The 12310-nt window shown below is 37.2% G+C and overlaps 1 protein-coding gene across 5 annotated transcripts in view; it reads left to right on the top strand.

The window, feature by feature from the left end:
* The window catches only part of PIK3CB (phosphatidylinositol-4,5-bisphosphate 3-kinase catalytic subunit beta), a 189066-nt gene extending 176969 nt beyond the window's left edge, over positions 1-12097 (top strand). For 2 of the 5 annotated variants that reach the window (XM_036030716.1, XM_036030715.1), the window contains 4 exons: positions 798-921; positions 4671-4816; positions 5919-6051; positions 6432-6569. In XM_036030716.1, coding sequence (XP_035886609.1) covers positions 798-921; positions 4671-4816; positions 5919-6051; positions 6432-6569 — 541 coding nt within the window. Of the gene's footprint in view, positions 1-797; positions 922-4670; positions 4817-5918; positions 6052-6431 lie in introns of all 5 variants that reach the window. The other 3 variants (XM_028517978.2, XM_028517981.2, XM_028517979.2) reach the window with 3 other exon arrangements.
* Positions 12098-12310: the final 213 nt, after the last annotated feature.

Raw genomic sequence — 12310 nt, 5'->3', positions numbered from 1 at the left:
CAAAGTTTAAATATTTTAAAAATACTATAAGTTTTTGTTTAAATGCATCGACTTCTGTAATTATGTGAATGTGTGAGCTTAAGTGAGTTCTCAATAGATTTTTACAGTAGAAGTAAATGACTTTGTAGACAGTGATCTCTCCACACTAAAAAATTAAGTGCTTGGATTTGTGTTTTTTATGGATATCATGTTGGAAACACCCTAATATTTAGGAAATTAAGGACTATCACAGTGAGGAGTAAACATTCTGTAAGTATTTTTGACTAAAGATTTCAAAGTCAGACTTAAATTTTATTATTGGCAAAGTCAGAGGACTTGTATATATCAGTTTACAAATTTCTATCTTGTCTCTGTTGGGTCTGTATTACTCACTTCTAATTTAAATCAGTGACATGAATGATTGGAACTGCAAAACTTAACTCTTAAATATGAAACTCTTAGGTCTTAGGTCAAAACTGACCAAAATGTTCCAAAGCCCCAACATTACCCAGTAAAGCTATGGGCTCCTCTCATTTCTGTGCATATGAACCTATTTCCATCTGCACTGAAATATGACCCCAGGACACAGCAATTTGAATGGCTGAGGTCCATTTGTTTTAGGGCTTTCAGTCAGCCTGCCCACTCCTCTCTGCCCTTGTTCCTGTGACAATATGCTCATTCTCTTGGCTGATCCAGCATGTTGTACTCATATATTTTTGGCAGTTCTCCCAATTAGAGGAAGCAAGTGTGAATTGGGTCTTATCTTACCCATTTGGAGGCTGAAGACCTTTGTTGCTTCTATTTTTTCTCTTGTTCAGGGATGACCTGGACCGAGCCATTGAAGAGTTTACCCTGTCCTGTGCTGGCTACTGTGTAGCTTCTTATGTCCTTGGCATTGGTGACAGACACAGTGACAACATCATGGTCAAAAAAAACGGCCAGGTAAGCTGTTCCCCAGGCCCTTAGTGATACTTACTTATGTATCACACAATCTCTTGTGAAACTCAGGCAGATTCTTTAGTGATTCTTGGAGTCATGCGTTTGTCTGTTTTTGATTTCCCACTCCTCATTTCACATGCCATCTACTTCATATGTCCATTGATTGTTTGCTCAAAGTTAGGTGAAGAGAAGTTATTTAAATTTTAAAAAATTATTGTGGTTATTTAAAAGTAACTTATTCTTTCAGTGTAAGAAATTGTATTTTGGACACATATGTACTTAAGAGTAGAAGGAACAGATGATGTGTAGAATGTATTAACTTTAAATAAGATAACCAATGCTTTAAAAAGAAAAAAGTTGGGATGAACTCTGCTTGAGCCATTTTCTCTTTTAGAACATCAAATATACATGGGAAATAATAACATTTTGGGGTAGCCAGGAAGTAGATCAGATTGTTTATGAAGAAGCTGTTTTCAGATGAAGAATTTTTTTATATTTCCAAGTGACTTATGTTTTTTTGTTAATTCTTTTATAGTAAACAAAGACAGATCAGATATTTGGGATAATTTTTTTAGTTTAGCCACTTTTGGAATTTCCTGCCACGAGAGGCACATTCCAGAATGAAAATCTTTAGGCCCCTGTGTGAAATCTGGCTGTAGGTGGAAACCAGAGTTTATACCTTCTGAGAGATTTAGGTAGTTCTGCCTTGGGCTCTGATAGTTCAGCTTTGTGTTCACACTTAAAAGGATTCCCTCAGACTTTTGGTGAATCAGATTGAACACATAGGTTTTTCTTTATTCTTTCTGACACCCTTCTAATACGATCTTAAGGTAAGAAATGTGTAAATCCAAGAAGTCAAAAATAATAGGAGAAGAGGGCCCAGTGGGTGAGAGACATCAGCAGATTTGGGAATGATAGAAAACATGATGAAAAACTGGCAATGACTTAGCATAGCTGAGAAAAATTGAAACCTAAATACTTTTAGAGGGCTTTGTCAGTCTGAGAAAAGCTTTGGAACCTGATGCACAAGGTACTGCAGAAGGTGTAGATGGGAATAGGATTGACTGGCAGTTTATATACAGAGCAATTAGGTGCTCATGTCTCTTTCCCACCTCCACAATGGAGATAGATTTATTCTCTGAAGAAGGTGATTCTTCTGACTCATGCATTCTACAGAAGCTGAGGGAAAGATACTGTATTAAAAACAGGGATGAAGTGAAAGTTGGCATACTAAATGATACAATCCACAGCCACTTTGGCTTGCTTTGCTCCAAGAACACTAGCAACCAGGTGTGTACATCTGCATTCTCAGCAGGAGTCTTGATGATTCTTTTTAAGAGAATGTGGTTGGTTCCAACAAAAAGACCAACAGATCCTGACATTTGAGATTCCCTCCAGTCATTTTGCAAGAAATCCCACGAATCAGTAGTCCTACCATGTACACAGAATTTTCATTCAGCTTTTTCATGATTCATTGTTAAACATGAATGGTTAACCAAGCATTAGCAGAAATTTGAGGGAAGCCTCTAACATGAAAGATAGATATCAAAGCAAAAAGGGTGAAAAAAAACCTGGGGAAACAAATAACTGCAGTAAAAGGATGATGATTAATAAATCAAAACCAAAGAAACAAGACATCTATAAGTAATAATAGGATTCTTAAAAAAAAAAAAACAGAAAATAGAGTTCTTAGAACTTAAAAGGAGGGACAAATAAAAAGTTAAAGTAGAATTAGTATAATCTAAAGATTAGCTAATATTTATTGAACTCTTTACTTTGGAAGGCACAGTTCTTAGTTCTTCAGTTAACTTCTTCAATCCTCCGGACAACCTTGCAGAATAAATGATAGGGTATTTGCCATTCACCAGTGAGAAAATTGAGGCAACAGACACACCAGGATTTACATCCTGGTCATTTTGCTCAGATTCTGCTTTTTTAGCCACCATGCTCTGTATTGCCCCTTAATATCCCAAGAGAACCAAAAATATCGATAAATAATTGAAGAAGGAATGAATATCCAGTAATGATAGTGAATCAGTCCAGGGAGGTTCACCATCACCATAATAGGAGTTCCAGAAGTAAGTAAGGAGTTCCAGAAAGAAGTAACAAGGGAAGGAACTTCCCAAGCAAATAATATTTAAAATGTCCTAAATCCTGATGTTCATGAATATCCAGTCAATAGAACACAAAAGTTCCTTTATAGTGGATGAAAAGAGCTTCACTAAGGCCTTTCACCATGACATTTCATTGCATTGGGCATAAAGAGACGACATTAAAACCTTCCCAGAGACCCAGCAGTCCACATACTTGGAGTCAGAAAGACTTGGTTTCTCAATAGCAACATTGGAAACTATAAGAGAGTGGAAGCTAGCCTTCATAATTTTGAGAGAAAATGATCTCTAACCTAGAATTCTAATCAAACTATGAATAAAGTACAAAGGTGGAATAAAGAGATTTCCAAACATACAGGGTCTCAAAAGCTGTATCTCCTTTGCGTCTTTTCTGGTAGCATAAGGAGGCTACCAGAATAGGATATCCACCAAAACAAGGGTATAAACCAGTAGTTCTTAATTGGGGTGCTTTTGCCCTCAGGAGACATTGGTCAATATTTGAAGACATTTCTGGTTGTAATAACTGGGGAAATGGTATTCTACCGGGCATCTAGTTGGTAGAGGCTAGGGAATGCTTCTAAACATCTTATAGTGTATAGGAGAGAACCTCACAACAAAGAATTATTGGGCCCAAAATGTCAGTAGTGCCAATATTTTAAAACCCTGGCCTAAACCATGAGAATGTGATGTGGGACTTGGAAAACAGGGACTTCAAATGGAACAAGAGTTAAAGGGAGAGCTCAGGATGATGGTTGTACAGCAGCCCTAGATTACCTGTCTAGGTGGGAAAATGTTTTGAAAATGATTTTTAGATGTTTCAGATTTTGGGAATAGTTCATGATAGGGTCATAGAGCCTAAGTCCAAAAAAAAAGAAAGAAAGAAAAGAAAGAAAGGTTTTGTTGAGGAAAAAGGTGAACAAAAAAAAAGAAATGTCGTCCTAGTATACCACTACCACTTGGCTTAGATTTGAAATGTATTTACGTAGTTTGAACAGTATAAATATTGAATGTTGATTTGACCAGAAATTAAGGTATGATGTGCCACGTTGTATGGCATGACATTGGCCCAAGGGTACTAAATCTTTATCATTCATGATAAAAACAGTAATCTGAAATTAGGAAGTGAAAAATAAATATGAACATATCATTTAGAAAAATGGCAGCAGATACCAGGAAAAATACATGAAACAGTTGGGAGACGTTATTGCTCAAAGTAGTAGCACTCACAGTGATGAGTGAGCTGGTGGGGCAATAATATCCTGTTTTTGTTATGTTTCTATATGTAGAACTATTAATTTATATTAGAACTATTCAATATATTATATATTTCTATATATAGAAATAGTTCTATGTGTAGAACTATTTGATTTTTTAAAAATTAGACATGTTTATTATTTGGATGTATTGTTCATTTTAAAGACTTGCCTTTTCCACTGTATCAGGGTTTTTGTTGAATATAAAAGACATCTGAATGTATTAGATGTACTTTCTTCCCAAGTCGCCCAGTACGCTGTGGAACGAGAGAAGGGCTCAGCGAGTGGGGATGCAGTGCATGGGGACCTGGGACTGCTGAGATCTGGACTTTCTATTTTTAGAACCCACCAGAAAAACAAGGGTAATTAAATCCCATTTGTTTTCCAGCTCTTCCACATTGATTTTGGACATATTCTTGGAAATTTTAAGTCTAAATTTGGTATTAAAAGGGAGCGGGTGCCTTTTATTCTTACCTATGATTTCATTCATGTGATTCAACAAGGAAAAACAGGAAACACAGAAAAGTTTGGTCGGTGAGTATTGCCTTCATGTCAAGTGTCTGCACACCTAATGTTTTCTTGTCTGACTTGCATTTTTTTGTGGAGGAGTATTTAGGTCTGGGGGATATTCAGTCTGCTGATGGGGTTTTGATGAGAATTTGCCTCTTAGATCCATGTTGTAATTCACATACTCAAAGAAGAGTAACTAGAAATTTGAAATAAGTTACTGTGTTTAATTCCAATAGTATACCGCCTTTTATCTGTCTTAGAAAACTCTGGAAACTGTTAAAACATTTGCTGATGAGATGCTGAGAACAGGCATTTTGCTGTCATTCAGTGTGGAGTACAGTAAGGGAGCCGGGGCTCACAGACAGACTTTGTAATCTCTGATCTCTTCCTTGCTCCTGATATGTTTCCAGGCACTTTACTTGTCTTCCTTTGTTTCTTCATCTTTTTTTAAGTGGATGAATGTAGTTTAATATTTTTGTTCGCCTTAAAATGGGGACAAGAATAATTAAATTTCAGGGCTATTGTGATAGAGGTATGTTATATGATGCAACCAATTCATGTAATAGTCTTACCAAATAAATGCTAGTATCATTTCTAGTCCTGCTTGTGTTTCTACAGAATATACCTCTGGGTTCATTTTTTCCTTTGGCAAAATTAGACTTGGATGGTCTTCTTGAATGACCATCTTGAAGGGGGGAAAGAAGGATGATGACAGGGAGGTGCAGTGCAAAAGCATTGACACTGATTTTGGGGACATTAAAGAAATTCGCCTCTAGAGTCATACCACAAATCTAGAATCCAGAAGTAGAACTGTGTTCAGAAATCCTCATGTATTGTAATTATCACTTGTTTTAGAATCATTCTTACTTGCCTCATAAAATTTAAAAGCCTATAGAGTTTCTATTTAGTTTTGTTTTTGAAAAAGATACGTGTGATTTTTGAGAGCTTGATTTATTTTGTGTAAATTTTAGTCCTGGAACAATTTCCAAAGAAGCTAAACATTTGGTTCAAGAGAAAATGTTCAGCTTTTATGGAAAGTCTAGATATGTCTCTCTCATTTTCTTTTATGAAATTTGCTTTCTCCTCTCTGACATCATGTTCTTGTAATTTGTGACATCAACTAAAGGTTCCGCCAGTGTTGTGAGGATGCATATCTGATTTTACGACGGCACGGGAATCTCTTCATCACTCTCTTTGCCTTGATGTTGACTGCAGGGCTTCCTGAGCTCACATCAGTCAAGGATATACAGTATCTTAAGGTACAAACCCCTTCTCTGCATATCAGAGCTCAACTATACCTGCCTCTTTCATGCATTCAAATGTTCAAAAAGGGAATGGAACAGTCATTTTCTGTGAGACAGTTCTTACCCAGGAGTGGTAGTGGCAAACACTTGAGTAGCTGTCTTGCAGTAGCAATAAATTCATTTCATTTTCAAAATCCCTTTGGCAGGGGTCATATTATCACCCTACCTGGATGTTTGTTCTCCCAACTGCAAATGGCATTTAAATAAAAACATGAGGCACATTTCTTCACCTTGGCTGGGGTGGCATGACCAAGTAAGCTTCCTGTGGACTTTGACATTTGCACATCACTTGGGAGGAAATATAAAATCAAGGTTTTTTCCCCTTTCATTTTTAGGACTCTCTTGCCTTAGGAAAGAGTGAAGACGAAGCACTCAAGCAGTTTAAGCAAAAATTTGATGAGGCACTCAGGGAAAGCTGGACTACTAAAGTGAACTGGATGGCCCACACAGTTCGGAAAGACTACAGATCTTAATGATGAGCCTTTTTGCTTCTAATGCATTTGTTGGTTTCGTTTCGTTTTCATTTTGCACTTGCACTAAATTGAACATGACCCTGCCAGAGATGTTATAAAGGGAATGAAATTCTGAATCTCAGTTCAATTAAGAACAAGGCATCACACAGAACCTAATCTGAACAATCCCCAATGACCACCCTCTGCTTTTTGAATGCTTCCAAAATTTGTCACGAAAACTGTCAACATTATGGATAATCATTTCCCTGCTGACTTTGCACGCCAAGGAATGCTACTAGAGATTGTTTTTTGTCTTTCTGACTTTTTTTTTCATTATTTGGTACTTTTCAGAAAGGTGTAAATACTTTTTTTTTTGAATTGTGACCAAGTGTTATCACTCAGCCAACTTATTCACATCTGGGGACTGGTGGCTGTTCTTAATTTCCAAATAAGTTTTCTTCCTTTTTAAATTGTATAAACTACCAATTATATAATTTGAAATTGTGATTATTTTTCAAAGGAAATCTTTTAAACCCATGGAAACATTAATTCTTTTGTTGATATTTATTATCTGCCATGATAGCATCATTCCAACCAGACTTGCTGAAAGCCTATTGGTGAGGCAAATATATTTGCTGCATATATATTTATAAAATTTCTAGTGGAAGTTCTGTATAAGAAGATGTATCTTTGGTTTTCTTCAGCTTCTGTTTTATGAAAAGCAGAGCATTTTCCTCAGTTACTTTTCAGTTAATTATGTGATCCAGTTCTTCCAACTGCTTCTGTAATGAGGCATATATTAATAGTTTTTACACAGTATCTATGAAAGAGTTCACTTCATAGAACATCATACTTGAGCAAATGTACCCAAGACAGAAAGCAAATGAAAAGGAAACTATTTATGGAATAAACTCTAGACCTAAAACTCAGTATTTTAGTAAAATGCCAGCTGTTAGTGTATTTATTAAAACTTATAATAATGTGATTTTTTAAAAGGATATTAGTTCAAATTGAAATGGTTTCATGCCATGTGGAATTCTTTAATTTATTTGTTGAGGTACCATATATTTAGGGTGCTAGATGGCAAATAATGTTAATATGTGCAATAGGAACTACTGGTTTGAATGTGTAAATGGATGCTCTTTCTGAGTACTGGCAACATCCAGCAAAACTACTGCTTTTTCTCCAAAGACTATTGGGATCTCTCAGTCCTCATGACATGGGAAAGAGAACTGAGTATTTGCCCTGTGACTGAGTTTTCTATAGGAACTTCATTAAAGATTGTTTAATTTTGTTGTCTTCCTTCATGTTCTCAAATAAACGGGTGAGCTGGTTTCAGCTGCTCTTGGGATGTGTGGGCTTCTTCTATATGGCAGCACAGGTATGTGGACCTCAGCGCTGGGATTCTTGAAGAAATGACCAAGACAAACTAACCTAAGGAATTGTGAGGCATGTGGTCTCTTCCCTGACTTCACTCCTTGCTTCCTAGTCCTGAGGCAAGAGGGTACCCTCATCCAGTTTTCATATCTTTGGGAGTTACCCTTAGGTCTGGGAGAATGCCTCTTCAGTTAACTCAGTCTCCAAGTCAAGGCCAGACTGTACCACTTTGGTGCTCTCTCTTCCATGGGGTGCAGATACTCAGAGCAGGCTACAGTTTCTTGGAAATAACTCAGCTGAGGGTGGCGGTTGACCTCTCAACATTCCCAGGGCTGGTCTAGATTCATTGAGAGTTCTAGGAATAGGACTAGAAGGATGGTTTATTCAGGGAGTTTTGTCTGGTATCAGTCCATCATTACATACCCCATGTTGTAGGTCAGGGGTTTTGGAGAGTAGTGAACATTGCCAGGCAGAAGTGGGACTACTGTTTCCAGAGGGTCCTCCTCAGCCCATAGGGAACCTTTATAAATATATGTTAAATCAGTGAATATGAATGTCTTTAAGAGCCAGGAAGGGAAATGGACTGCCCCAGGCATACCAGACCTGAGTCGAGAATGCTCTTTTCATACACTCTCCCCGACTCCTGAACTGTAGGCCCTCTAAGGACTCCAGGAGTAGCTGCTGAGGATGGCTAGCAGGTGCTCCTAGGTACTTGCTGAATTGCCTGCCTGATTCTCAGGGGCTCTGCTGAGCCAGTGAGGAGGAGGTGGAAGGCAGAGGATAGGCAGCTTCTGGGATGGGTTGGGGTCTAAACTGCAGGATGAGCTAGCTTCTTGCATGGGAGCTGGTTACTCAGTGACTTGGCTCTAAGTGCTCTGGTCAACATTGGATCTTATGCCCAAACATTTAGGTCCCTCTCTTTTTGGTACTTTCTCAAGTTTTCCCAAAAAAGTTTTGGAAACTCTGTACATTTCCATAGTTGGGGACAGCATCTCTATCGACCCAGGTCTGAGAACACAAAGGATGGCTTTGTTGAACAAGTAATTCCTGAGTATCCACCTCATGTCTGCAGACAGACCCTGAGCTGCAGAGGCCAACATTTGCTATCCAGCTCTGCCTCTGTGACCCTTGAGTAAAGTATTTATTTTATTATTTCTCAGGGTCTGAGCTTCCTAGTTTGTAAAATGGGACTGATGATAACTGTTCCTCACTTTGGTGGAGTGGGGAGAGGCCAGGTTAAGGCTGTGAATGGGAACTGTCAGCACCAGACCTCAGCCAGGCAGCCTGTAATGTGGGGTCACTCTTCTTCAGAAGGTGAAAGATTGGTCCTTGGGTTGGAAAGCAGAAAGGTACCATACCATGTGACCCTGACAACTGGGGATGAACAGCTCTTAGGAGGGGGCAGGGGCTGAGGTTTTTCAGAGGAGTAGGCCTCTGAACAGAGTCTTCAAGGACAGATGGCAAGAAGGTACAGCATATGTAAAGGTCTGGAATTGAGAAGAGAGCAGGGTTCGTGGTCAGTAACACAGTCAACAATCACTTCTTTCCATCTGCCTCTTCCTCCACTCCAGAATGCTTCTGCCTCTTCTCAGGGATCCAGGATCTAAACATCAGTCATGAATTTTCTCCTTTGTGAAATGCCTCCTTCAGTCTTTTGTGCATTTATTTATTTGGTTACATGTTACTTTGTTGTTTTTTTTTTTAATTTGAGGATGGATTTAGAAATTTTTGTGTGTGTGAAATTCTGTATATTGTATGCAAGCCCTCTGTCAGTCATATGTGTTGGAAATTTCTACTCATTGTGTGACTTTCTCTTAAAAGTTTCTTCTAATCTTAATGTCAAGTTCATCATTATTTTCTTTTATAGTTAATATTTCTTGTGTAGTATTTAAGAAATCTTTCTCTACCCCAAGGTAGGTAGTCTCTCCTGGATTATCCTAAATGCTTTATTAGTATTATTTTTTTACCTATTCTATTTAGATCTACAGTCTACCTGGATTGCTTTTTTTATATAGTGTGAAGTGAGAGCCAAATTTTGTTTTTTCCCATACAGGCACCAAGTTGTCCCAGTGTCTTATTGGAAAAATAATCCTTCCCCATTGTTCTGTAGAGCCACCTTTGTCATAAACCAAGTGTCCATATATGCATGAGTCTGCTTCTGGATGCTAGAAGATATCCAGTAGATTTCATCTCCCTATTTTTATTTTATTATCAAATTCATACACACTGTTAAATGTGCTAGGCACACATCTAAACTATATGTATTTATTCCTTATAACAATCTTATGTAATAGGTACAATTGTTCTCCCCCACTTTACAGATGAGAAAACTGAGGCACAGAAGGTTCAGTAATTTGTCTAAAGTAGAAGCTGGTATTCAAATCCAGGGAGTCTGTCTTGAGTGTTCATGTTCTTTAGTCACAATTATTGTTGATGCCTTCATATATATTTAGAATCTGCTTGTTGAGATCCACAGAAAGAAACCTATGGAAATTTTGAATGGGATGGAATTAAATGATAGAGTAGGCTGAGGCAAATTGACATCTTCAGAAATTGACTCTCCCAATTTATGACAACATAGTACAATTTATAGTTTTCTATGTATAGTCTTGTATATTTGATTTTGTTTCCTTGTTGCTAATATATAGCAGTTCTCAAAGAGTGGGCTCCTGACTAGGAGCATTGGCATCACTTGGGAACCGATTATAAGTGCAAATTCTTGAGCCCCACACCAGACCTACTTACTGAATCAGAAACTCTGCAGATGGAATCCAACAACGTGTTTTAAGAAAAGTTTAAAGTTCCAGAGCAATCAATAGAAATGCAATTGTTGTATTGGCAGACTTGCCAAACATTCTTCTTATTCCTATTTGTAGAAATTATTTTGATTTTTGTATATATCATTTACAAACAATTGTAGCTTCTGTTCTGACATTTTATTTCTTTTTTTGCCTTTCTGCATTGGCTAGGAATTGCAATAAAAGGTTAAATAGAGGCAATATTCAACCTTTTACTGATCTCAAAGGAAACGTTTTCAACATTAAATATGGTGTTTTCCCTAGAATCTGGATCTTTTACCAGTTTAAGGAAGCAAACTTCAGTTCCCATGGGGCTTTTTTTTTAATTGTGAACAAGAGCTTCTGGATTGGTGAATGCATGCACGGACCAGCTGTTGGCACACCCCAAATCCACAGGCAACAGCAGCTGCTGTGCTCAGGTCCCACCCAGACCTTGCCCTAGTGGACCTCTTCATCAGTATGTTCACATGTAACTTTTATAATGTCCCCTATAATAAACTGGTAATGGTACACTAAAAAAAATCATGAAAGGATGTTGAATTTTATCAAATTATTTTTCTTCTCTATTTTACTAAGATGATCATATATATGGTTTTTCTCATTCGCTGAGTTATACTGATATGGAAATATTAAACCAGGTTTACATTCTGGGAATGAGCAACTTGATTGTGATATATTATCTTTTTATATATATTGCTGGGTTTGATTGCCAATATTTCATTTGAGATTTTGGATCTATTTCATCATTGGGATTGGTCCTTTTTTTTAAAGGTCTGTGTCAGGTTTTGCTATCAAGGTTTTGTGACCTTATAACACAAGTAAGACTGACATTATTTCCTACTTGAAAGTTTGATAGAATTTTGTGAGTAACCTTGTTTGATGTTTTCTTTGAGATACGAATATAATTTCTTTAAAAGCTAGAGGACTACTCAGATGTTTATATCTTCTTGTATTCATAGTAATGAGTTCTAATTTTCTAGGAATGTGTCCATTTCAACTACATTTTCAAATTTATTTTTATAAATAATTCATGTGTTACAAGTTTATTAATGTTGCAGGATTGAAAGTGGTATCTTTCACTCTTGGTATTGATTAGTGCCTTCTTTATTTTCTTAATTAGTCTCTCTAGAGGTTTTCCAATTACACTGGTCTTTAAAAAAATCAGTTCTTGGCTTTTTTGATCCTCTGTTATATGTTTGTTTTATTCTCCTTTTATCTTTATTTCATTCCTTCTACTTTATTGTATTTATTTTGCTGTTATTCCTCCCCTCCAATTGTGTAAGATGTTTGCTTAGCTGATCAATTTTAGCTTATAATAGTAAATCTTTATCTGCATCCCATTAGTTTTGATATGACGTCTTCATTACCATTCAGTACAAAATATCGGCATTCTCCCATAAACTGAAAGGTGTGGGTTCAATTCCCAGTCAGGGCACATGCCTAGGTTGTGGGTTTGGTCCCAGGTTGGGCACATGCGGGAAGCTGCTAAATGACGTTTTTCTCTCATTGATGTTTCTCTCCCCCTCTGCCTTCCTTACCCTCCCTCTAAAAATAAATAAATAATTTAAAAAAACAACTGTGTTTTGT

This window comes from Phyllostomus discolor, chromosome 7 (genome assembly GCF_004126475.2).
Source record: "Phyllostomus discolor isolate MPI-MPIP mPhyDis1 chromosome 7, mPhyDis1.pri.v3, whole genome shotgun sequence".
NCBI lineage: Eukaryota > Metazoa > Chordata > Mammalia > Chiroptera > Phyllostomidae > Phyllostomus > Phyllostomus discolor.
This window is presented reverse-complemented; position numbering and strand designations above follow the sequence as displayed.